Source organism: Aulostomus chinensis, chromosome 17, assembly GCF_037954235.1.
Source record: "Aulostomus chinensis isolate RoL2024-O1b breed Wild chromosome 17, RoL_Achi_v1.0, whole genome shotgun sequence".
Taxonomy (NCBI): Eukaryota; Metazoa; Chordata; class Actinopteri; order Syngnathiformes; family Aulostomidae; genus Aulostomus; species Aulostomus chinensis.
The window spans coordinates 6,727,072-6,754,870 of NC_141336.1; the positions used below are offsets into that span (position 1 = coordinate 6,727,072).

Sequence of the window (27,799 nt, forward strand, 5' to 3'; positions counted from 1 at the left end):
AAACAACAACAAACACCAGAAACCAGAAAGGACTTAAAGAGGGCAAACTTTGGCCAAGGCTTATGTCCTGTGTCCAGTTGGCTGTACTAGAAAACATAACACACACACACACACACACACACGCCGACTTTATATGATGTTGCTCTACATCACAAGACAGGAAAGTCCTATTTGGATGTAATTCAATTTTAAAATTTCAGGAAAACTCACCGTTTTCTCAGTAACCAGTTCTTATGGTGCCTCTGACAGAAGTTGATCGGGTTTTGGTGGACCCACGATAACAAGTACACGGAAATCTAAAATAGATGCCATCTCCCGGCAGCATGGCTCAGAAGTAGTGGAGTGGCCATCTAGCAGCCAAAGGGTTGCTGGTTTGATCCTCACATCCCCAAGTGACCATGTCAAAGTATCCTTGAGCAAGATACTGAGCCCCTAACTGCTCCTGACGGCCCTGCAACGGACTGGTGATCCATCCAGGGTGAACCAAATGCCAGCTGAGATAGGCTCCAGCCCCCCGAGACCCTTAACTAATAAACAGTATAGAAAACGGATGGATGGATGGATTTCATCCCTAGTTGCTGCTCAGTGTCCCATCCCCAGAATTCAGAGGATATTTTCAGCCCATACCACACCTCTCCCCTGAATTTGGTGAAACCAGACAACAGTTTTTGTATGATCCTACTGACAAATGGACAAATACTTGACAGTATATGCAGAAGTACATTGATTAGGATCCTGTAATGGCAGGCACTACAGGAAGCAATTAATTGTTTTTTTTTGCTTTGTTTTTCAACTGGAAACATGCTTCCATCATGTCAGTCATCTGTCCCTTCCATTCTCATTCATGCGATATGTCAAGAATGACTGGGGGGATTTTTTTTTTATCAAATTTTACATAAACATCCACTGGTACTGAAGGACAAATGAAAATTATTTAGGAGTTTAAATGTCATGGTCAACATTGCACAAAAACAACATAACCTGACAACATAGCAAACAAAATATGTCTAGTTATTTTAGAAAACACTGTTCTGACATCGGATCAGTTTTGTCTGTCGATTGTTATGTTTGAAATGGCACAGAAAAGTTAAGTGAGGTTTAAGGTATTGAAATGCATCATTAACACCTAATACAGCAACAATCAGAAATGTTTGCTGTTTTTTTAACTTGTTTTATTTGGTCTGATAACATGATCAGGTTAGTCTGGTCAGAGAGGAAAGTCTGGATTGTAGAAATGTAACGATGAAGTGAAAATGTGACTTCCAGCAGCAGTAGAGGAAACACTGCAGAGCAGAGAGAAGTACTGCAGTCCTTATCAGTGTTCAGTCCTTATCGGTCTGTCTGATCCACACACACACACACACACACACACACACACACACACACACACACACACACACACACACACACACACACGCACAAGTGCAACCTTCATTAAGTGTAGTATATTGACAGTAGAGAGGTGTGTGTTTGTACTGTATGTGTGTTTTTGTGTGTGTGTGTGTGTGTGTGTGTGTGTATGTGTAAAAGAAAACGGAGGCGACCTAATACTCACTGTTCAGCTATTTCATTAGAAGGGAAGAGGAAACTGGGTTTTGTGTGCATTTGTGTGTATAAATAAAAACAATAATGTTTTAAAAATGGGGGCCGCATGGCTTGGAGTTAGAGTTGCCATCTAGTAACCAAAGGGTTGCTTATTTGATCCTCACTTCCCCCAATGACCATATATGGTGTATAATACTTAAGATTAAGCATGCTGTTGTTAAAATGTACTTAGTTAGGGATGGCCGACCACACCATTATCTGTATCTCTATCTGTATCCATACTGGGAGGGGGTGAAGTGGAACATGGGTGGGACTTAAACTAGAAGTGTGTGTGGTTGATCAGGTGTGTTTACTGTTTAAGTGGTTTCAAGAAATTAAAAGGGCATTTACAATTTATACACAAATTTTAAAAAGAAAATCTATTTACAAGGGGGGCATGGCTCAGAGGTAGAGTGGCTGTCTAGCAACAGAAGGGTTGCTGGTTCGATTCTCACTTCCCCCGGTGACCATGTTGAAGTATCTTTGAGGAAGATACTGAAGCCCGAATTGCTCCAGATGGCCCTATGACAGAGAGGTGAGGAGGAGGATGTACCCCAACTCTCACCCAATGTCAGCTAGGATAGGCTCCTCCAGCCCCCACTCCCACCTCCACGACCCTTAACAGATAAGTGGATGGATGAATATATATATATATATATATATATATATATATATATATATATATGTGTGTGTATATATTTCCTATCCATTTTGAAAGCTGTGTGGCTTCTTATTGTCTCTACTGGTGCTCAGTCATTTTTCACATCTTTTTAACTCTTTCCAGGTAATAACAAAGGACTGATAAAAGTGAGCAATATGATCACTTTGGTCAGGTTGGTGTCTTGGTGACAGCAAGAAACAGGAAAAGGAACCCCTACCTGTGTTACCTGGAGGCATTAGTTCTAATTCACTTGTAAAAGATCTAAAAATATCTAAATATCTATCTAAAAGATCTATGGGAATGTCTCAAAGATCAACCAGTTTGATTGCAATGGAGATGTTTCAGATGTACTGTAACTGATCAAGAGATTTACTTTTGTTTACTCAGGCAGGATGCATTTCTAAGATATTTTTTTTATTGTGTGTTTATCATCGAGGTGGCACGGTGGTGCAGTGGTTAGGACTGTCACCTCACAGCAAGAAGGTTCTGGGTTTGAGCCCTGGCTCAGGCATGAGGTCTTTCTGTGTGGAGTTTGCATGTTCTCCCTGTGCCTGCGTGGCTTCTCTCCGGGTACTCCAGCTTCCTCCCGCAGTCCAGAGACATGCAATTGGTAAATGGTAAATGGACTCAGTTTTATATCGCGCTTTTCTACCTTAGCTGTACTCAAAGCACTTTACAGTGTCATCTCATTCACCCATTCAAACACACACTCACACACTGATGGTGGAGGTTGCCACGCAAGGCGCCAACCTACTCATCAGGAGCAATTATGGGTTCAGTATCTTGCTCAAGGACACTTCGACATGGTCACCGGGGTCGAGGATCGAACCAGCGACCCCTTGGTTGCTAGACGGCCACTCTACCCCTGAGCAATGCCGCCCGATTGGGGACTAGGCTAATCGGATACTCTAAATTGACCGTAGGCATGGCTGTGTGTGTAAATGGTTGTCTGTCTATATGTGTTGACCCTGTGATGGACTGGCTACCCGTCCAGGTTGTACCCCGCAACCCCGCCTCCGCCTGAAGGCCGGTGGGATAGAGTCCCCCCCCCCATAGGATAAGCAGAAGAAAATGGATGGATGTGTTTATTATCAGCATTTAAAAAGTGAAAGTATCTTTTTTTTAATCCATGAAACATTAGCCACATAAGAACTGCTTTAAAAGATGAACAAGCTACAGCTGTTTTTACATTTTTTCTTTGTCATGTCCACTGCTTCATCTGTCCCCGTCTGTCCCCATTTTTCTTCCTTTTCATTGTTACTGTGTTGCTCCTCCTCTCCCTTGCTGTCTCTCCATCCGTCCTCGCTCGTCCTTGACTCCAACACAGCTGGCACTCAGCCAAGTGAAGACTGCCGAGATGATTACACACCCTGTGTGTGTGTATGTGTGCGCGAATGTGGATGCGACATCCGAGGGGTGTCATCAAGAGAGAGAGAGAGAGAAAAAGAGAGAGAATGAAGACATAAATGAACATAACTGAAGCAAGACTGAGTGGTGTGTGTGTGTGTGTGTGTGTGTGTGTGTGTGTGTGTGTGTGTGTGTGTGTGTGTGTGTGTGTGTGTGTGTGTTGATTAAGATGATACAGGAAATCTTAATCAGCTTGTTTAAGGAAGAAGGAGGATTCCAACATCATCAAAATACCAGTACATCTCAGTTCTGGCCTCTCACAGTCTGAGCAAGTTAACAAAGCTGAGCGGGCAAAATGTAGTTGTGTGAAGGATTCGTGTTTGTGGGCGTCACAGCCACAGCCATGTAATGCAGCCAAAGAACAGAGAAGAACAGGAGAAAGTGTGTGTGTGTGTGGGGGGCTGCTACAGTGAAGAATAAATAGGACTACTTTCATATGAAATGTGTGTGTTACCAAAATAATAATGATCATGCACTCTTTGGAATGTGACTCGGTAAAAATTTAACTCACACACCTCCAAAAATGAGGCTTCATATGCGACCATTTGAGTCACAGTTTAGAGTCCTGTACAATTATTAATTACACTCTGAGACACTGGAACAGGCTTCCAGAGTTGAGCTGAAAATGTTGATAATTTTAAAGAAAAATTAAAAAACTCATCCACTCATTCTATCTGGGACAGTATTTTATAATTTTCATATGTTATGCTCATTCTAATTTTTACTACGTTTACTGTTATTGTATATTACATCTTTATCTTATTCTGATCATTTTAATCAGCTTTATATATACATGATCTATTTGTGTAATAATTGATATATTCTATTTACAGGTAGCCTTTTGTAACTTTTGAATTTTAATAATGTTTTTATTGTTGTCTTATTTCATTCTTAACTCTTTGAATCTTTGATCATTCAGTGTTCTAAGTCTAATTTTAAGTATATACAAATATTTTTCACGCACAACAAACACTGACACTGACACACACACATACTCACACACAAACCATTGGCTGGACACTGCAGCATTATTTGATCACCATTTGTTTCTTATTTGGTAAGGTTGAAGAGTGCTGAAAAACAGTGTTCAATCTCAGAGGAACTGTGTCTTAGCTTCAATTGTGAAAATTCTGCCAAATTAAAATTTTCATCTCATCAACCTTTCTTGTTTGGGCTTGTTGACCATCTCACTTTAATGGAATCCATGATCCAACATTTTATGAAACTGTTGCACTTTTTAAAATACAGCCTATTTTGAATGAACCCCCTCTCATCCTGGCTATTTCAGTATCTGAGGACGTAACCTGATACGTCCCACCTAAATGTGTATTTGAAAAGACACCTCTTGTTTTCGGGCTGTTAAACATTTCATTGCTGAACAGTAAAAGTATTATTGAAGGGGTTTAAGCATTGAAATGATGCTGGTTTAGTGGAGCGACTGTGGCCGAGTTAATCGGCTTGAACATCTCATTTCAGAGGGAAACAGTTTCCTTTAGGCTGTCTGACTCCCATTTAAGTGACAAACCGTAAACTTTGTTAAGTGCAACAGGCCGAACTGCTCTTCCCCTCTCATTTAGTTTTCTTGTACTGTACCATTTCACATCCCCGAGATACCAAAGACTTTAATTATTTCATACGTAGGTAGAGTTTAGGATGCAGTGAGTGCGTAATAAATTTCTAAATGGTTTGGTTAGGTTTTTAAGAGTAGATTTAGATTTAAGATTTTAAAAACAAATTTCATTAATATTCTAAATGGCAGGAATCTTTCATGAAACAAGGACAATTATGGTGTAAAATACTTAAGATTAAGCAGGCTGTTGTTAAAATGTACTTTGTTAGGGATGACCGACCACACCATTACGTATATGTATCTCTATCTGTACAACCACCAAAATTATCTGGGAGGGGGTGAAGTGGAACATGGGCAGGACTTAAACCAGAAGTGTGTATGGTTTATCAGGTGTGTTTACTGTTTAAGTGGTTTCAAGAAATTAATAGGGCATTTATTATTTATGAACAAATTTAAAAAGAAAATCTATTTACAAGGGGGCATGCCTTAGAGGTAGACTGGCCGTCTAGCAACAGAAGGCTTACTGGTTCGATCAAAACCCCTAGTTGCTCCTGATGGCCCTGCGATGGACTACCGACCCATCCAGGGTGAACCCCACCTTTCGGCCAATCTCAGCTGGGATAGGCTCCAGCCCCCCCCCCCCCCCCCCCCTTAATGGATAAACATATGGAAAAGAAATGGATGGATGAAATCGACAGTAAGAACAGCCTCAAAGAAGTTGTATCTTCAGCAGAAAGAGGCACTTCTCCGATGGGGATGTGTGTGTTTGTGAGGGGGGGGGGGGGGGGGGGCTCTGTTTGTTACTGACATGTTGTGGGACACGGACATCCAATGAGAACATTTGCCTCACGAAAAACACCTGAGCCGGAAAATGACACATTGTTACTCATTAGTTACTTACCCTCCTTGCAATCATGGTATGCATATTGGATACTTGTTTCATCTGAGTAAACGCCTCATTCATATACTTAGTGCAATTTAGTCCAAATGTTCTACTCGGACTAGGAAACAGTTTCATGAGAATACTTTTGTCTTGATTTAGTGCTAAATAAATATAATTGATTTGACCAAGAAGGTTAAAACAAAGTATACCTGACCCTGAATTCCAGTGGGTTTGACTAGAATGAAGTACGGCTGCACAATATATTGATTAAGCATCATCATCGTAAGGCTTGCATAGGCAATAGTCACATCGCTAGACAGAGGCAAATGCACTCATCAAGTCACACTAGTGTCTGAGCTACTTGACAGAAAACTTATGGATCACACACATCATAATTTTTGATCACTGGCCCAACTGCACACCACAACTTAGAAAAATGAATCAGACATTGCCCATTGCCACATTTCTTTTTTCTCTCGTTACCATCTAGATACCTATTTCCAGGGTTAATGTGGTAATTTGCAACCCACCCTTCAGCACTTTCCATCTCAGACACACATCAACAATGTCCAGCTTGTCCCCTCCACCAGTACTTTTCACAACTAAATGTCCTCTCAGACTCAGATTCTGTCTTCAAAAAGCACTAATTAAAAAATTAAAATACTGTCACTGCCCTCCATGCTGCATCTACCGTAGCTAATAAAGACTGTATACCAACACAAGCTACTCTCCAGTCCGGGACTGTTTCAACAACACCGTACATTTGTTTCTGATGGTTGTATGAAAGGTATTCAACTTAAATAGTCAATAATATCAGCAATTAAAAGTAAACTCATTTCAAATTGGAAGGCACAAGCCTTATTTGTGTGTGTGTGTGTGTGTGTGTGTGTGTGTGTGTGTGTGTGTGTGTGTGTGTGTGTGTGTGTGTCTGTGTCTGTGTCTGTGTGTCTGTGTCCTACCATTCCACCAGGTTTCTGGTGAAACCTTCAATACAATAATGATGAGATGAGTTATAGTCTGTCATAATAATGAAAATTTCTGTATTTTTTCATATTGCAGTATAGTTGGGGGGGTTACATTAAAATATCAGACTGTGTACTGTCATCTGAAAGGTTGGGTCCAGGTACAACTGATGCTTACACTTGGAAGAAAAAGAAATGTCTCATGGCTTCTTCATTTTCATCTTTGTATTGGCAGAAGCATCTTGATTTAACTGTCTGCCTTTCCACAAGACCTCAGTTGCTCTGATAAACAGATGTTGATTGGTGGCCTCAGTTGATCAAACTGTTGTTGATACCCAGACCAACTATGTGGAAGTCTCACAGAGCCACAAACCTCAGCTGTTCTTCCTCCAATCCTCTAATTGTTGCAGTGGCAATGTTAACATTTAGGTGTCATTTCATTTACCCAGGAAGACCAGTGTATTACAGACTACTTTGCCATGTGTATAGCTAACTGCAGGGTTTATATATTTTGCAGCCAGAAAGCCTCTCTGATTAGAGAGAATTCTACAGCCCTGTTGTAAAATCATCTCCATGGCAGTGAATAAAGCTCATCTTTGCCAGCCACAGAATTGGACCTGAAGGGGTTTTAATTTCTGTATCACTTGTGTCAGGTGTGTATACAATTCAACACTGCTGCTATTCAGAAAATTTCCTTCTTTGTCTTTGCGTATTGCTTGGATTGTTTTGAAACACAAGTGTTGTCGGGTGTATCGAGTGTAAGGTCATATCTGACTGAGGGGTGAGACAGGCAATCATTCTCCTGCATTGTACAATGGAGAGATGATTGAGAATGGCTGGATGGATAGAACTTTATGACCTCCCCTAACCAGGTCATGTGATCAACAGCATATTCATTTCCATTTTAACAGGAGGGATTTCGATCAGATTTGATAAAAAGAAAGATAATATGTGAATCAAGTGATCCAAGTGATAGACTTTTGGAGGCAAGCTGGATAAAATTGCAGATCTTGGATCCCGAAGAATACTTCATAGAAGTCCTTGAGTCCACGTGAAATGATCGATGGTAAATGGAGGTAGTATGCTGGTAGAGTTTGTTTCCCAAAATCACCTTGATTATATCCTGGAGCTGTGATCCAAGAAAAATAACACCTTTTGTATGTAAATGAATGCATTTTTTGTTGAAGCCATGTATTTTAATTAGAGGGAGTTTTAAGAATGTACGGATATTTTTTTTTTTTTTCTGAACTGGCTTGCTCTCTGAGTGCTTTGTAGTGGATGATAGTCTTGTTTGAATCTCGTTTGAAAAATGAGCTGATAAGTATATGAATTCAAGTGCCCTACATGTCCTACATTAACATTTCAAGTGATCATTTGTAAGGGCCTGAACAAGCTAGAGCCAGTCTTTTCATACCATTTTTTGGCCAAGAGGCAATCGTGAGTCTCAGTATCACAAATGAATGATTGCTGCACCACAGGTTTGCTACTACTCTAAATATTTGTATGATATATTATATAACTTATGTGCAATTAAATGTGCACATTCCTTCAAATTTCCAACAATAAGGTGACATCATTGGTGGCATACTGCATGGTTGGATACTGCTCTGGTTTAACTTTGAAGTTTCCCCCCATGGTAGCCACGTAACAAACAATCTCAATGTACAACGAAACACACCAAAGTAAGTTTCAGAGGACAAATATGATGTGCAGTAACAGAACTGAGAAGTCAGCTAGTTTCACAGTTTTGAATGAAGTCTACTGAGCATCCATGTCTCACTGGGACTGCTCGATTATGGCAAAATCATATCCAGGATTATTTGAACTGTTATTGAAACCATGATTATTAAACACAATTACAGCTGATCCTTCGCTCTCTCTGTCTCTCTCTCTCTCTCTCTCTGTCTCTGAGAATCCTGGAGAATATCGACAACAAACTTATCCTGTCATAGCAATAAAATATTATAACCTCAGTCCAGAGTCTCATTGGGATTGTCTGTTATAATGAGCTGCTCATTCATTCACCCATTCATTTATTCATTCACATCTCTTTTTTGAAGAGCAACAGTTTAAGAGGGAGGGTGGATCTGTCTGAGAGCTCGTTCCAGAGGTCGAATCAGACAGTTAAAATTTGATGGGGGAAAGAGAGAGCATGGATTATTAAGCAGAACCAGTCATGAAATGTTAAAGTGGTTGAAATACGCCTTTAAAAAGACACTAATTATAATGAAATAAATTAGAATGAAAATGCCTCAACTGCAAATGGCATCTTAAACAGCCCAGGGAAGATGTGTGTTTGTATATCTTGACCAGTTTCAGCAAAATGCAGAATTTATTTCCACCTTCTTTCTGTCCTACAGCTTTCAATTCATTCCTTATACATTTTTGTTGTCTTATTTCATCCTGTTTTCTCTTTTTTCTGTGTAACATCATTCTTCTGCCCTCTTTCTCTATGCAGTATAGACCTCCTGTTCAGGGCCACATTAAACAGCAATAGGCCTGTGGGCTACAACAATTTCAAGGCCCCACAACACAGATATGCACCACAGTCACCATCACCACCTGTCTCCACCTGTCCAACCTGCTCCCTGCACAAGCAACTTCCATGCTTAATTTGTAAACAATATTGCATCAGCAATGATTTCACAGTAATTTTATCATGATAACAGTAACAAATAAACAAGTTGAATGTATAGAAATTGCATCATCAAAGAGTACATGCAAAGACTGGTTCACTCAAGGTAATAAATTAATACTTTGTGTAAAAATGTTCTGTTAGAGGGTCACACCCACTTGTCTAAAAAGCCTTCAACTCCCCACTAGTGACTCAGAACCAAACCTTGGATGACAGCTGAAATGTCCTCAAGAAAACTGGAGGACTCCAGTTGCCTATGACACAGCACTTAAGAGATACCATGACCTGGATGACTAAAAATGTTCACTGATACTTTTGCTTAAGGTAGAATAAGGTAGAACAAACTGAGAAATACACAGAAAGAAAGTAAAAAAAAACAACAACACTTTGATAAGGTGGGATAGTGGCCAAGTTCAGTGATGAGACATTAGACCAGCGTTTCTGGGGCGCAAGTCACCCGACGTCCAAACATTATTTCCCCCCATCACCTTTCGCTTTGTTTATGGTTTCACCACCGGGGGGGGGAACTAATGTTTGGACGTCGGAATTTTTTTCGTGGCGGAACCAAAGCGCGCTCTAAACCTCTTTCATAGCAACTGTTGTCAGGTCTGTTTTTAAAATGGAGAGATATTTGACAGGGATGAAACACATTTTATTTCATTTTTTCTAGTTCTGAAAAACTAAAGGAATGTTTGTAATTTTTAATCGGTCAATAAAGTTAAACATGGCCTATTTTGTCAAAAAATTTGGCGTGGGGGGGAAATGAAAATTTTTCTTCCTCCAAAGGGGGGAATGGCAGAAAAAGTTTGAGAACCACTGCATAAGACTAATATCTGTTGACTATGTGTGCCAAACTAAAGGATAATCCAGTGAACGAGAGCAATTTTACAGACGAATATTATTTGCTCCATTTATGCACAATATGTGTCATTTGACTGCACTGAGGTATAAAGGCAAAACTATTATGTAATATATATATATATATATATATATATATATATATATATATATATATGTATATATATAATATGTGTTTTTGACATTCTCATTTTCTTTATCGTTATAATATGAAGAAATTGACCTGTCCAGGGTGTACCCCGCCTCACGCCCGAAAGTTGCTGAGATAGGCTCCAGCCCTCTGTGACCCTTTAAAGGATAAGCAGAAGACAATGAATGGATGGATGGATGGAAAGTAAAAATGGTAGTATTAGGAGCCACAACATAGCATATTTAGCCAACAATTAAGCTCTATTTACATTTACCTATCACCGAGTTGCTCTCATTGATTGGCAGCAGTGGTGGACATATCCCTAGACACAAACATGAACACACACAACGGCAAAGAGGAGTATGCATGTTGTCACTGGGTCCATTTTTTTCCCTTTGATCCTATAGGCCCCGTTTGCTGCACACCCTCAATAAAACAGGCTGATCTCATTTCATGTGTATGACGGCAAGCTACTTATGGGGTTTTGTTCATTTGTTTTCCTTCAAAACCACGTAACTGTTTTTTACCATCCACATTATGAGAGAATATATCTACAACTGACCTACCTATTATTATTTCAGAGCATTAAAACTCTTTCCTTTCTGTCATATACCTCACGGCACCTCCCCTGAGCACTAGCTATGACAGCCAATTACGACAAAAATAAATATGTTTTTGGCTTTTAATAGTGACACAATTGACTATATTAGTAAAACACAAAATAACCTGTGTCCATGCCTTCCCATCGTTAATTCTGATTGTGCCAGTGACAGAAATTCTTGCTGCAGTTATTTAAGACCAAAATGAGGGTCTGTGCTGATGCAAACTGTTCAGACCCAGGTTAGTTTTGTGGAAACATGGCAGTTTTAAACAACACACTGGGTTGGTTAAAGTGAATGGTTCCGAAAAAATTAAGGGACAATTGTCATGGTCACAATGATATCTATGTGGCTAATAATCAGAGAAATTCATAGAAAGAAATAATGATAATTCCTGACGACTACCAGTATTTACTACTAGGGGTCTTCTATTACTGGAAAATAGATATGACACCTCTTCAGTCATTTCTACCTTCTTTCTTTGACCTGTCGATGTTTTTTTCAGTAATCCCTTACTTCTTTTTCCTGCCCAACCCCCACCCCTTCATCTCTCTCTATCCCTGAAGTCCTTTGTTAGGTCTTGATAAATTGGCTCTGACATTCTGCCAAAATGGCCGCCCTCTCTTGTGCTCTCTGCTACACACACCCTCTCTCTCTGGTGTTCTTACACCCTCTGCTAATTGAATTGGCAATTTGTGTAACAGTACCGACCCCCTCCTCTCACTCTCTTACTCTGCCCAGTTCTGGCCTGCAGTCTGGAGGTTTACTCCCTTAATCCAACCTTCCAGCATCACTGTGGAGCAGCCCTGAGCCTGCAAACAAACACACACACACACACACACACACACACACGCACGCACGCACACACACACACATATGGACTGCAGAAGGATCCCTACTTGAAGCCAAATGGGTCATTTTTTATCATTGTGTTGATTACACTATTTTAATCGACAGTTCAGCACTGACAAAACTCACAGTTCCTGTGCTCAAACAGCGCATCAGGTCAAAAAGGCAAGATGTGGGCACTCAGACACACAAGCTAATGAAACCCCCAAACACTTTTAAATGGATATTTAGTAAAAGATTGCAGTTTGACTGAAAGTAAAGTCTTTTTAGCGCAAAGTATTTGATGCATAGGGACTGTACTGTCCTCTAATGGTTAAAGAATGACACAGCAATGAGTACAAAAACCTGAGGTAAGTTAGCATTATTGAATGTCTGGTTCCAAGTCAGTGAGTGTTTGGTAAGATGCCTAAAATAAGGTCTGTATTTAACGCTGGCTGATGATATTGTAACATTTTGCTCCACAATACAAAAATGATTAAGAGTAGAAGTGGTAACACACCCTCCTTTGCTCCGCACTCAGCAGCCTCTCGTTTTGTGGGCACTTGTTTTCAGTTCTTTTCTGATTGTGACACATTCTTTGGAGTTAATGCTATTTTCTTTGGTAGATTTTGACATGCACTTGCATTTTGCCTCAATTTAGTTTAAGCCAGACATTGTTTGGGGTAAAAGGTACTTTCTTCTTTTCCTCCCTGTCGATCAGTTTTTACTTCCCTTCTTCTTCTTTCTTTTCTCTGTTATTGTATTTCATTCATTTCCCATTATGTTTAAAAGAATTCTGCATTTTTTATTAAAATGTCTGAACATCTGTGTCTGCATGTATTTTTTGTCATTTTGCTGGTTCAAGTGTGTTTAAAACCACACCAGTATGTGTTACTCCACTAGTAACACACACTCACTCAGACATGTGCATGCGCACGCACACACACACACACACACACACACACACACACACACACACACACACACACACACAAAACACAACACAACTAAATGCTCAGAGCATTGCTGCAGGGCGAGTTGAAACACACACATTCACACACTTTTAGTACCAGTAAGGCTAAAACCAGGCAGGAAGCAAGAGTTTGTCAATGTTATTCTTGGCCTCCTTCGTATGTTGTTCCTCCTGCTGCTCCTCTTCATTCCCCTCCTCCTCCTCCTCCTCCTCCTCCTCCTCCCTGCAGGCCAGACTCTCTAGAGCTCCAAGCTGAGGGTCATAAGGCAGGTAGGGACTGACAGAATTACACAGTAGGACATTGGTCCTTGAAAAACTACCCCATTGTGTCCTCCCAAGGAAAACGAACAAATGAGCCACAAATTTTCAATCAAGGCACAGGTGCCCTCTCGTGGCCGTAGTATTTATGAGAAAAGCAATGTGTCGCTCTGTGATGAAAGACAGTCAGTTGGAACTCAGCCTTCACTGTGATGAAAAGCATTCTGTACAACCTCAGAAATCAAGGTCAAGGTCACTCCTCACATGTAAGACTAATAGTGTTTATAGAGCACTTTTCAAATTTCAAGTCCCTCACAAACAGGAAAAAAAACAGTCAAAACCACTAAAAACAATTTGATACATCATAATTCAATCTGAAGAAAAGGAGAGGATGGGGGAAAAGTGCTTATCAAATCAAGACAGTCAAAACAGAATTAAAGCACTATCACGGAAGGCTCAATATGTTTTTAGAAGGGATAGCTGAGTCAAGCGACCTGATTTTTCTCTTCATGCTGATGACAAATGCACATCCCTTTTATGATACTCCAGCTCTGTCCCATTCTTGTTTACACAATACTTTAGGAATAGCTGCTTTGAATGTGCCTCAAACGTCCAGTAGAATTTGAGGATGAACTGAAACACTTTCAGTAGTCAAAAGTCAAGGTCACTTTGACCTCCTCCTTGACATCTGGCATAAAGCCTATTTCTAATTCTAAGATTTTGAGAATATAAATGCCATATTCACATCTGAATATACATACAGATTTGGTGTCAACCTAAAGGACTTTGCTTAACACACCTCCAGTACATCCTGGCAACATACAGAGTATTATTATGTTTTTGAGGAAACTTCAGTCAGAGGCCCAAACCTTCTTTTCAAGAAAGTTTTATTTTTAACTGTGTTTTGTCCCTTCCCTGTGTTGAGTCATGTTTTGCATCAAATGATCAAACTTGACATTTAGATTTCTTCAAATGAGTTGAATTTCCCCTCAAGATCAAACACGTCTTCTCAACTCTTCCTCCCTCAGCTCCTTCGCCTCCCCTTTTGTCTTCCCTCTCTTCTCCTCCCCCTTCTTTTTTAAAGTGTCTCGTTCACAAGGGCATTTCATTACATCATTAATTGAGCCTAATTCGGCTACATTAGCTCCCCGAAAATGGCAGGAGGGGGTCTGTGCAAGTGAATGTGTTGGTGTGTGTTTTAAATTTGGTGTAATGAGGTCTGCAGGGACGTGAGGACGGAGGTTGTGTGGAGAGGAGAAAATTACCGCAGGGCAGAAAATTCTCTCTCTCAGTAAGCTCTAATGCCCCTCGTCGGCCTATCTCACTGCCTCCAACTGTCTCCCTGCCTCCTAATTTCTTGCTGTTTCAGTGCCTCTAAGTGTCTTTTGTCACCAACCGTCTCACTTCCCACAACTGTCTCTCCTCTTCCAAATGTCTTTCTGCTGACAACCCAACAATGTCTCTTTCTCACTGCCTCCAACAGTCTGCCAAAAACCATCTCTCTACCTCCAACTGTCTCACCTCCTCCTACTGTCTCTCTGCCTCCAACTGCCTCACTGCCACTAACTGTCTCACTGCTTCCAACTGTCTTTGTGACCACCATCTCTCTGCCCCTACCCCAACTATCTCTGTCTCACTGCCTCCCACCATCTCTTTACCACCAACTGTCTCCTTGCCTCAAACTCTATCACTTCCACCAACCTTCTTGCTGTCACACATTCATATCTCTCCCTCTCTCTCTCTTTCTCGCTCTCTTTCTCTCTCGCAGTGCCTAAAACTGCCTCTCTGCCACCAACTGTCTCCTTGCAACCAACCAAACCATCTCTCTGTCTAGCTGCCTCTGACTGTCTCACTGCTTTCAACTGAATCACTACCACCAAGCGTGTCTCTGCTGCCAACCCATCAATCTTTCAGTCTCACTGCCACCAGCCATCTCTGCCACTAACCCAACTGTCTGTCTCCACCCATCTCTACCTCCAACTGTGTCACTGCCTCCAGTTCAGCAGTTCTGGAAAGTAACTCAGCTGTCTATTTTGAGGTACCTATGCTTTATATTATAGTGTATCCATGTTGTGCTAGTCTGTATTTCCATTCCACCATATGTATAACGGTGGAAAGCAGTTGGGATGCCTTTGGGGAGTTGCAGTGATTTTATAGATGCTGTTTTCTTTCAAACCAGCATTCATTGTTGCTTGTGACCAATATCTATATTTTAATGATGTTGATCGACACTATGTGTCCTGCTGTTGGAGGCGGAGTCATCTGTCTGTCTCCTCCTTCTGGCAAAGAGGGAGACAGTTTAACCTCAGGGCAGATTTCTCTCTCTTTCTCTCTAGCTGTTGTACTTTCTGTTTTTTTTTTGCTTTTTAGCAAGAGTTTTGCCCTCAGGGTGAAATTTTAGAAAGCTATAAACTATTTCTGTCTCTCCATCTCACTGTCCTTCCCTCCCTCTCTCTCTCCAGAGACAAACAGATAGCACGATGAGGATAATGAAAGAGAAGAGAACAAGTGAGACGCATGTCCTCTTTGCTCTCCATGGTTTTAGACTTGACTATCACAAAAGAGCTGGTGCTTCATCTTTATGAGCACAGGCATTGAACTACTCTTTTTCCGGAGATTCTCTCATATAAACAAAAACACACTCTAAATTCACTATTAGATACATTTAAATTGCATTTTAAAGCTATTTAAACAAGCTGCAAAGTAATGAAATGGAGAAAGCTTATTCATCAAGAACAGGTTGAAATGCAAAGTGTTCACCAAAGTTTTCATTTACATGGAGAATAAAAATCATGATACCAGCAGCATCCTCTTTTCATATTTGACTGACCAAAATGTGACAGTAAACCAGATAAAGAACTCAGACACAGTGCATCTTGGCGTTATGAAGGGTGTATTAAAAATGTTTCAAAGGTTGAACTGTTCATTGGAATTGACAGATTCGGGACTATTGATCCAGCACGGTCTCGCCCCTATTCGTCAAAGACCGACATTTGGTCAACTCCCCCTGACATCCACAGCCAACGTTGAAGGTTGAAGGTTGAAGGTACCCCCTCTGCATTGCTTGACAACGTAGAGTGCAATGCGATAGATTTGAAAACAAATCCCTAATTTTGGGATTTTGACAAAAGGGGATTAGCCATCCAGGCAAGATGGTGTCACCCCTATACTCTAACCCTAACCCTAACTACACAAAGAATATTAGGTAAGTAAGCAAATTGGAGCAGACAGAACACAAAACTGTAGGACAGAGTCCTGCCTTGCTGTTTAAAATGGATGAGAACATTAGAGACATAACCATACGACACAGAGGGGTACCCTCAACGTCGGCTGTGGACATCAGGGGGAGTTGACCAAACGTTGGTCTTTAACAAAAGACCATGTTAACATGGTATGACAGCAATATGAACCCACTGACCAAAATAATGTATCAACCACCACAAAAGGACTACAACCAGCAAAGCTGAGTGATAGTTATGTGTCAGCTGTTGATCCAAGAAACATGGTTCATATAACAAGCGTGTGGCTGATGAGCTTTTTGAAAATGAGTTTGCTCTGGAGAAGGGACATGAGGAATGCCAAACCCAGTTGGCAAAATACAATATTGACATTCTATGTTTCTGCAAAAAAAAAAAAAAAAAAACCCAAACAGATGCACATGAATATCTCACTGTGAAGAGATGGGGTGTCATTATATGACTGACAACACGGGTCACTGAAATAACAGACAGACAGCAAAGCTTGTGGAAATGCATCTTGAAAAATGTCAAGCTGAGTGCAGAAGTTGAAAAAAGACTTACCTTTGGTGCAGACCTCCAATCCAGGAGGGAATCCTGTGAAAGTGGTCACTGCAAAGACATAGCTGATTGACGAAGTCCCACAAATATTGAATACTTACAAAACCCAGACCCTCTTCTTTTCTGCTTCTGCTCATCTCCTCTAAGAAGAACTAATGTCCAAACTTTCCAGTGATTAATATATCGTAGTAACATACAAGCTGTACGAAACACTTCCTGGCTTTTGCTTGTCAACTAGCAACCAATATGTGAAAATTATGCATGCCAGCCCTGCTCTGCACTGACCCAGCTCTGAGTGCCACATCCTATCTGAAGCAGTTTAGGCCTTGAATCTGATCAGGTTCAGACACATAAAACGCTTGGTTTGTAAAATCATGATAAAACGAAGCTGATATTTTCCTTTGGCATTATCAGATACATTATTATCAATCACCTGTTTTAAATCAATTAATTAATTCATTGGTGCAACCATCATTTGCAGAAATCTGCCATAATGCCAACATTGTACAGGTTTTTCAAAGATCTTGATGGTTTCTCTGGATTTTTGCCTCTCAAGGGATTTGTGAGGGGGTTGTGTTCAAACTAATAGTACAGTATTGTACAATTATTATTGGGGAAGGATTTCAAATTTAATTGCAGAAGAACTTATCTTTGATTATTTTGCAATTAGGTAGAAAACTTCCATATATCCACATTTGCAGTTAAACTTGAACATACCTGCTTTTCAAAATGCACTTTGTTGCAAGAAAATGTGCTTATACATTTCTTTACTGAATGCAAGTATTATTAGCTCATCATGTAACCTATTGCAGGTTGGAATCTTACAAGCATGGATGTGATGGTTCCCTGTGATTTCAGTAATGAGAGCTAACCATGCTAACACGTCAAACTGTTCCAGACTGTTCTGCAGACCTGACCTCACTGGTTCCTCTTGTCTTGTGCAATGTGTGTTTGTCACGCTAGCCTGTATAAACGTGTGTGTGTGTGTATGTGTGTGTGTGTGTGAGTGTGTGTGTGTGTGTGTGTGTGTGTGTGTAGGTGTGTAGGTGTGTGTGTGTGTGTGTGTGTGGCTTTGCTTGTATCAATGTGTCTGAGTCTCACCGGTCTTCTTCTGTCCTGTCCTGTGCTTTCTCTCTCCTCGTGTGCATGTTTGTGTGTGTGTGTGTGTGTGTGTGTGTGTGTGTGTGTGTGTGTGTGTGTGTGTGCGTGTGTGTGTTAATGCAGCTATCGGTGGCCAGCGGAGGAGGAGTCCCAGTGTTGTTGCCTCTGAGATCTTCGAACCTCACCTTGGCAGCCACATTTTACAGGTAGGACAAGATACACACACTTTACTTATTACACAGCAGGATCCACCCGCAACACACATGCAAGATCCAAATAACAGAAGTTGCTTAAGGAGCTATAGATCTACATAGAAGAGGTGTGGCCTCATTTATTGAAAACAGACGACAACTTTTCTAAGAGTAAAATGAATGATAATTTCAAATAATTGTGGAAATACTATCACGATCATGAAATGTCAGTCTACTCAACAAAACTCCATGGAAGCCATTCTTCACACTGGAGCTCTACTGAAGGGGAATCAAATGACAATTAGCAGGTTTGGCAGATTAATGGTTGATCAACTAAAAAAAAAAAAAATCAAAATGATAACAATAGTTCAGACAAGACATTACACCTAATTGTGCAACCAGTTGTAATGGGAACTGTAGGAAGTAAATCTTGCGAACATATTTACACTGACAAGTCCCATGGCTACTTAGATGTAGCCCCTGGTGTATTTGCCAGAGAGGTCTGGTTTCAATTGCCCCTCCTCATTGTGAGGTGGAGCAGGTTGGTTTGCTCTTTCTTTTTTTTTAAGTTAGATGCCTGAAGAGCTTCGAAAAATCTTAAGGGTTTTGGATGAAACGCTCATCTGTCTGAAGTTAAGATGAAAAAAATCATTCAGCCAACTGTTCTATGAAAAAAGATTTTTAACCTGTATCCCAAAATGAGACTTCCTAATCTCAGATTTGTGCTCTGAATTATTTCTCATGACTTGCCTTTGAGTTTCTCTGCAGCTAAATAATTCCTTGTAATGTACCTTTACATTATTAGCACACTGATTCACATAATTCCCCCTCAGATTCTTCAACACTGCCGACTTCAATTATACCTCAATGTCGGGCTGCTGCCGTGGCAAAGCTGAGTTATTAAATGAAATTATGAAAGTATGATAATAACTGGGTTATCTCCATCAGCTCCCTCGGGTGTGTGTGTGTGTGTGTGTGTGTGTGTGTGTGTGACTTGTAGTTTTAATCCCTAACATGCTCCACTTCTTATCTGTTTAACATACAGCCCAAAGGCTGAGCTTTTAACATCACAACCAGGCTGATAGTGGCTCATAATCTGTATGTGTGTGTGTTTTATACATTGTACACTATTTTTAAGTGTGTGCACATTTTTGAAAAACCTCCCAAAGCACTGATGTTCTTTTTGATATTTTTGTGTATTTCTTAACTTTAACAATATATTTAATAGCAGACATAATATATGATTTCATATCACAATTCTTGTCTCTGTATCATAAACATGGATTGCATTGGCCAAAATTGCAAAAAATTTAAACTCCTCCAATTTTAGAATTGACTGGTAATAGTTGTTATCTGTCCCTGAAGTAAAGTAATTCAATGGGACAGAAAGGTTCTGTCATCAGTTTCACTAGGAATTTAGAATATAGAAACTAATATTTAACTTCTAAAACACCAGTCTCATATTTAAAACCCAAGTTTTCAGCCTTGGCAAGCAAATGTGCAGGTAATGTAGAAATATAAACTGAGCATAATTCCTGCAAATTTCCCAAAAGAAAAGTGTTTGGAACAATTTTGGAGTCACCCCAGAGAAACATCGGAGGACTGGAGCTTTTAATTTGAAAAGAAACACATGCCATATCACACATCATCTTGTTAGTTTGGTTCAAATAAGATCCACATCACCACAGAGAACTTCTGAACCAATAGGTGAGGCTGGTGTGCTGATGAAGCCATGCAAGTCATGTGATTCTGATGCGCCACTCATGAAGGCAACGAAAGTAAAACTTGACTTTCACCTTGGAAACTATAATACAACTCCTACTCCAATACTCTCAAACAAAACTTTTGGCTATTGTTGAAGATTCTCAGTCATCTAGGTCAAGTCAAGTCAAGTCAAGTCAAGTCAATTTTATTTGTATAGCACCAAATCACAACAAAAGTTATCTCATGACACTTTACAGGTAGAGCAGGTCTAGTACCACACTCCTTCAATGAATTTACATACAACAATTCTCCATCAGCAAGCACATCCTGCAACAGCGGCGACGAAAACCTTCCTTTTAACAGGCAGGAACGTCGAGCAGATCCAGGCTCAATGGGGACGGCCTTTTGCTTTGACTGGTTGGGGGGAAAGAGAGCAGGAGAGCGGGGCAGAGACAAAGACAGATAATTGAGGAAGACAGATATGCTGAAGGAAAGAGTGGGACAGAGATAAAGAGAAAGAGAAAGGGAAGAGACTGATGGACAGGCAGGGACGTGAGCAGGTGGAGCTATGGGTGGTAGCTTGAGCCTCTTCAGGTCTGCAGCCTCCTCCAGCAGCACCCGGGATCTGGGATGAGGGGAGCCCAAATGCTCCGGAGAAGAAGAAGAGTTAGTATGAGTATGATTTATGTATGACAAATATAGGAGGACAGAGAGGAGTAGAGAGAAGCCCAGTGAACCATGGGAGATCCCCCAGCAGCCTAAGCCTATAGCAGCATATCTAAGGGCCAGCCTAAGCAGCCCGAAATATAAGCCTGATCAAAAAGAAAGGTCTTAAGTCTGCTCTTAAAGGTTGAGAGGGTGTCTGCATCCTGGACCGAAACTGGGAAACGGTTCCACAGGAGGGGAGCCTGATAGCTGAAGACTCTGGCTCTCATTCTACTTTTAGAAACTCTTGGAACCACCAATAACCCCGCATCCTGGGAGCAAAGGGTTTTAGCTGAATAATAGGGGACTATGAGCTCTGTCAGGTATGAAGGAGCCTGACTTATGAGGACTTTGTATGTTAGAAGGAGAATTTTGAATTCTATTCTAAATTTGACAGGGAGCCAATGCAGAGAAGCCAGTACAGGAGAGACATGGTCTCTTCTACTAGTTCTCGTCAACACGTGTGCAGCAGCATTTTGGACCAGCTGGAGAGTCTTTAGGGACTTACTGGGGCAGCCTGATAGGAGGGAATTGCAGTAATCCAGCCAGGAAGTGACAAAGGCATGGACTAATTTTTCTGCATCTTTTTGAGACAGGATGTGTCTGATCTTAGCAATATTTCGTAAATGAAAGAAAGCAGTCCTAGAAATTTGCTTAATGTGGGCATTAAAGGACAGATCCTGATCGAAAAGAACTCTTAGGTTCCTTACGGTCGTGCTGGGGGCCAAGGTAATACTGTACCTTCCAGGGTACCTATCTCAGTAGATAGGTTGTCTCTGAGGTGTTTTGGGCCCCGGACAATGACTTCAGTTTTGTGAGATGTTTAATAAAAGGAAATTATGGGTCATCCAAGTTTTTAATCTCCTTTAGACAGGCCTCCAGTCTAGTCAGCTGAGTCATTTCATGAGGATGCATTGATAAGTACAGCTGTGTGTTGTCAGCATAGCAGTGAAAATTAATTGAGTGTTTCCTAATAATGTGACCGAGAGGAAGCAGATAAAGGGTGAAGAGGATTGGTCCAAGCACAGAGCCTTGTGGAACACCATAAGTGACTGCAGTGGTTTCCGAGGGTTTATCATTAGTTAGTACGAACTGAGATCGACCTAGTAAATATGACCTGAACCAGTTTAGTGCAGTTCCTTTAATGCCAATGACATGTTCCAGTCTCTGTAGAAGGATATGGTGGTCAATGATATCAAAAGCTGCACGAAGATCTAATCAGACCAGCACAGAGATGAGTCCCTCATCTGATGCTAGTAGGAGGTCATTGGTATCTTTGATTAGTGCTGTTTCTGTGCTATAATGAATCCTAAAACCTGTCATGGAAACTCTTCAGTCCTGTATTGTAGTCAACTGGACTGTTTTTGTTTCCTTGGAAGACTTAACGCCTCTCATCCAAGAGGCTTCTTTATTTCAGAACTGAAGAAGCCTCTTGACCAAAAGCCAGTGGGATTGTTGGATTAGATTTTGGATTAGCACAGGAAATAAAATCTGTGATGAAAAATCTGATTTGATGGAAACATTTTATACAGCAACTTCAGCAATGAACACTATTTTTTATGAGTTTTGAAGTGCACATGCAATCCTTCAAGGAACAAAGCTCATGTTTGGAACCAAAAGAAGTACACCACCAATGCAATTCAACATCAACTCAGCTAAGCTTCATCTTCTTTCTGCTTTTGTGTTCAGCATCACAATGTTTGACATGTCAACAACCTCCTTGTTTAGCCACTTGTCAACAACTGACATTTTTAAGATACACAAGAGGTTAAAACAATTTGATATGTTTTTGTTATTTACTGGCACATTCAATGTTGTAGGATAACTTAAAAATGTCTTAAACTCGTGTTAAACAGATGTTATTTCAGACAATTAACCAAAATCCAATCCAACATTCAACCAGCTACCTTATTTCTGGGTTTTAGGACTCACTCAATGTGATGTCAAAACCTTTTGGTTCCCTTTGTTGATTTTCTCCCATCTGCAAGATGAGAATGTCAAAAGCAGTTGAATCTACAGTTTTTTTTCTCATCAAATCAGCTGTCAATCAAATACTCTTATTGCCTTCTTCTGTTCTCTCCTCTGCATTTATTTGTCCACTGCAGTTTACTTGAGCTGTTTAAAGAGGCCCTATTATGCTCATTTCAGGGGCTTTTAATATGGTGTTGGACCACAGTGGGGCACAATTGAAAGATTTGATCAATAAAAAAACTCCATAATTATCCCATAACGCAGTCAGTGCACTCCTCTATTCTGCCTCTTTCCTGCTTCCCTCTGAAATGCTCAGTTTCAGCAACCCCCCCCCCCCACACACACACACACCTTCTCTGCCCTGACCACACCCACTGTGCTGAGATTGGTCAAAATATCAAGGGGCCTATCAAGTTGTCTCACCCAGTAACCAACTTTTTACAATTTTATCATTTCAAAAATGTTAACTTCATTGATTCAACCATACGTCTTGTATTTATACTGAGAGCAATTCTTTCACCGCAGTTCAGAGATTAAAAACAGACAAAACACTGGCAGAAAGTTACTTACAGTCTGTGGTTCGGTGTCCTCCTCAAGACCATGTAAAGATGGGACAGCAGTTGCCTTCAGAATTAGCTTTTTCGCAAATCCAGTTTCAAACTGAAGTTTGTTTATGAACCTGCTGAAATGTCGAGAGCACACAAGGAGCAAAGGCAAAAGAGTTACTTGCTCCCCCAAAAACAAAACAAAAAAATCTCATTGCTGCTTTACAACGTCTTGTTTGGGAAGTCCATGCATGTTTGCACCCAAAAAAAAACCAATTTGTTTGCCATTGCAACGACAACACCGTAGCTCTGTAGACTGCACCGTATATTTCCGTGGCAGAACAGGGTGGGCAACAACACCACTGGGTAATGAGACCAGAGCCAGGTGAGTTGCTATGTATGGAGCTTCCCCTGAAGTTGTGGCGTAACAAATGAGACTTTTGAAAAAACTCTCATAATTTGAGTGTTTTCAGCAGTGCAGAGCTGCTTGAAACTTCCCCCTGGGGATAACTGTAACACCCAAGACTACCTCATGGTATGATACTTCCACATCTTGTCGAACAACAACATTTTAAACATATTTATAAGTCTAAAAAGCTGGAAAACATAATAGGTTCCCTCATGGTTCAGCAGCAGCCAGCAGTGGTGAAGATGCTATTTGTAAATGATACCTCTAGAATACATGCACAGCTGATTGGCAGCACTGGTGAACAGGTATGGAATCTGTATTGAGCCATTCTGTCTCCAAGAGGTTGCTGCCCCCCCTCTGAAGGTGTCAGGTGGCCTCAAATTAGTGCCGCCTACATCCATCACAAGTCCATGCATTTGTTCTTTATTCTGTCCCGCTTTAATCCTGCAGACGGCCACGGCACAGAGGGAGCATGTCGCCGTGACAACCGGCTCTCTCCTTCCGCCGCTCTGCCCATCATGTTGTCATGCGTGTGTGTTAACACGAGCTCGAACAAGCGAGAGCAGCCGAGCGGCCGATCACGCTGCTCTGAGCATGGCTGCTGTGTCGAGTGTGTGTGTGTGTGTGTTTGTGTTAACACTGTGTTCTGATCCTCGAGACACTTGACATCCCATAATACCTTGTTATAATCCCTGGAGAGTCACCATGACAACCATATGAGGTAGATCTGGAGGCTGATTGAAGCAGAGGTGAGATTGGAAGTGACACGAACAATGTGGGGCTCCGCGCACCTGTGTGTGTGTGTGTGTGTGTATGTGTATGTGTATGTGTCTGTGTTTGTTGCATGAATTATGCTTTTGAGATACAGTTGTACATACTAATGAAGTCAAATATATCAGACAAATTGAAACATCAAATGAAATTATTATAAGTTTAATTAACAGTTTTGCTGCCAGCTTTTTGGAACAAAGCACAAGACATATGTGACTATTTTAGTTGCATACACATAGGTATTGGCCTACCACCTATTGGAACACATTATCTCCATTGTTTTATACATCATATCATTGTGTGTTTATTGTGTGTGTGTGTGTGTGTGTGTGTATGTGTGTGTGTGTGTGTGTGTGTGTGTGTGTGTGCATGCGTGCATTTGTGCGGCCTTTTCAGCAGAGAGGGAAGGCCGACATGTTGGCGGCAAATTGGCCTCATTAATCTCCCGCTTAATTGATTGTGAGAAGTTTGAGGATGACATTTTAAGAAAGCGTGGCGGACGGGGCGCTCCGTGATTGATTCGGCTAAAATGCAGCGCTAATGAATGCCAGCCAGTCACTTAGGTGGTGGAGACCAGACACTAATTTCAGAGAGATTAGGCCAGAGAGGTTGATAACGCTTAATGAAGAGAGAGAGAGACAGAGAGAGAGGGAGAGAGGGAGAACAGTCATTAAACAGGAAGTAAAGCTCCAGATGTACTATCCTGTCAGGTGTGTGTGTGTGTGTGTGTGTGTGTGTGTGTGTGTGTGTGTGAGAGAGAGAGAGAGAGAGAGAGAGAGAGAGAGAGAGAAGCTGGTATCAAGGTGATTAGTCATCAGTTGCATGTCAGAGTATCACTAAAAGAATTTTTTGACTTTGAAAAGTAAATGTCATATAATATGAGTGGGGCAACACTTAGGTGCAGTGGTTGGACAGCGCACTGTCGCCTCACAGCAAGAAGGTTCCAAGTTCGATCCCAGGTGTGAGCTCGGCTCCATGTGCCTGCGTGGGTTCTCTCTGGGTACTCCGGCTTTCTCTCATAGTCCAAAGACACCCAAGAGGGGACTAGGCTAATTGATGAAGCTGCTACTTATCAAACTTATCCAGTAAAGGGCTGTGTGGCTGCAGGTTTTCATTCCAACCGAGCAAAAGCAACACATCATTCTACTTTAATCAACTAAGCTGTGCCCATGTGATTTGTTGGATCAGGTGTTGCTTTTGCTTGGTTGGAATGAAAACCTGCAGCCACATGGCCCTTTACTGGATCAGTTTGACACCCCTTCTCTAAATTTACTATAGGTGTGGCTGCAAGTGTGAATGGTTGTCTGTCTATATATGTTGGCCCTGTGATGGATTGGCGACCCATTCTGGGTGGCTGGGCAGCATCGGAATCATTTGATGACTCATTCTGCACTAAAGGGGAGGCTATCATTTTGTGTCCAATGTACCTCCAATTTTAATGGCCCTCCCCCATTGACTCATTCCACCATTGGTGTTTACTCAGTTTAGTCTGTTAACATTTTGAAAATTTGAAGTGGCTCACCATTGAAAGTTAATGGAGGGCTAACAGGATGTAGCTTGCTCCACCGTTGCTCCAAATCTTTATATGACAAATGCTGCAAAATGATGGATGAATTGTTTTACAGATCACATAAATCCATCAAAATAATACGTTTCATTTTCACAGTTTGATCTATTTGAGCTGATAGACTGTTGATAGTCTGAAGAGCCACATAATTTTATCTATATTAGAGAAATATCCAAAAGTAGCCACTTTGGCCAGTGTTATGCACATTCAGCTCAGTTAACTGATGTAAACGTTAGTCTGTATCTGTGACAGTTCTCTCCTTCCCCACGTTTCTACCAGTTACATGTCATTATATGGAAAGAAATAGCTCTCTGAATTCTGTTTAGCTGGGCCTTTAACTTTCAGTTATCCAGGTGACTGAGAATGAACTTACACTAGTTGTTACTAAACTCAGAATGGACGCAGACTGGAGTTTGGCTGGAGCCTGATCCAGGTCAGGAAGTTGTGTTGGTGCTGATGCAGTGAAAGTGTTTGAAGAGCAGATTGATGTTTGGTGTGTTTAAAAACACCATGTGGCGTTTGAAGATGAAGAGGCGGCAGACGGACGGACACTAATTAGACAGACGGGAGGGGTGAAGGAAAGTAAACTGCAAGTTGGTCAAAAAACTCAATAATTCAGGATGAAGAGAACAACTGTGCGTTTTTATTTTAAAGTCATATTTTGAAGCTTCTAAGAGAGGAGGAACAAGTGCGTGGGATTTTATTTGTGTTTAAAACAGCCAGGTAGCACACACTCACACACACAAATGAGACAACAATGAGAACTAAAGTGACATGATGAGACAAGAAGACAAGGAAGACACAAAAAGACAATGAAACAGACAAGAGACGAGACAAGACAGGGACACAGGAAGGAAGGGAAGAAAACTGGACTGACATAAGGACACAATGGGGATGGAAAGATGCTCTGAAAAGTGACATAGTGTATAACTTTCTGATAGCACATGCAACTGACACATTATTTAACCCACCCACCACTCCTTCTACCTTGCTATACTGACTACTGCCGAAGTTTGTTGATGTCACATGGCTTCCTCTTTTTTGTGGTCATCATTACTATGACCGTGAGATAGTCAAGTCAAGTCAAGTCAATTTTATTTATATAGCGCCAAATCACTACAAAAGTTATCTCATGACACTTTACAGGTAGAGCAGGTCTAGTACCACACTCCTTCAATGAATTTACACCCAACAATTCTCCATGAGCAAACACATCCTGCAACAGTGGTGACGAAAACCTTCCTTTTAACAGGCAGAAACGTCGAGCAGACCCAGGCTCAGTGGGGACGGCCTTCTGCTTTGACTGGTTGGGGGGAAAGAGAGCAGGAGAGCGGGGCAGAGACAAAGACAGATAATGGAGGAAGACAGATATACAGAAGGAAAGAGTGGGACAGAGATAAAGAGAGAGAGAAAGGGAAGAGACTGATGGACAGACGAGGACGTGAGCAGGTGGAGCTACGGGTGGTAGCTTGAGCCTCTTCAGGTCTGCAGCCTCCTCCAGCAGCACCCGGGATCTGGGATGAGGGGAGCCCGAAGGCTCTGGAGAAGAAGAAGAGTTAGTAATACGTATGAGTATGATTTATGTATGACACATAGAGGAGGACAGAGAGGAGTAGAGAGAAGCCCAGTGCACCATGGGAGATCCCCCCGCAGCCTAAGCCTATAGCAGCAAATTTAAGGGCCAGTCTAA

The 27,799-nt window shown here is 41.2% G+C and overlaps 1 protein-coding gene across 2 annotated transcripts in view; it reads left to right on the forward strand.

Annotated features, from left to right (window-relative positions):
* npas3 (neuronal PAS domain protein 3) overlaps positions 1 to 27,799 on the forward strand; it is a 352,407-nt gene that overhangs the window by 181,404 nt on the left and 143,204 nt on the right. Inside the window, exon 4 of one of the 2 annotated variants that reach the window (XM_086181913.1) lies at positions 18,241 to 18,452. In XM_086181913.1, coding sequence (XP_086038039.1) covers positions 18,241 to 18,452 — 212 coding nt within the window. The remainder of the gene's footprint in view (positions 1 to 18,240; positions 18,453 to 27,799) is intronic. The other variant, XM_086181914.1, reaches the window with a different exon arrangement.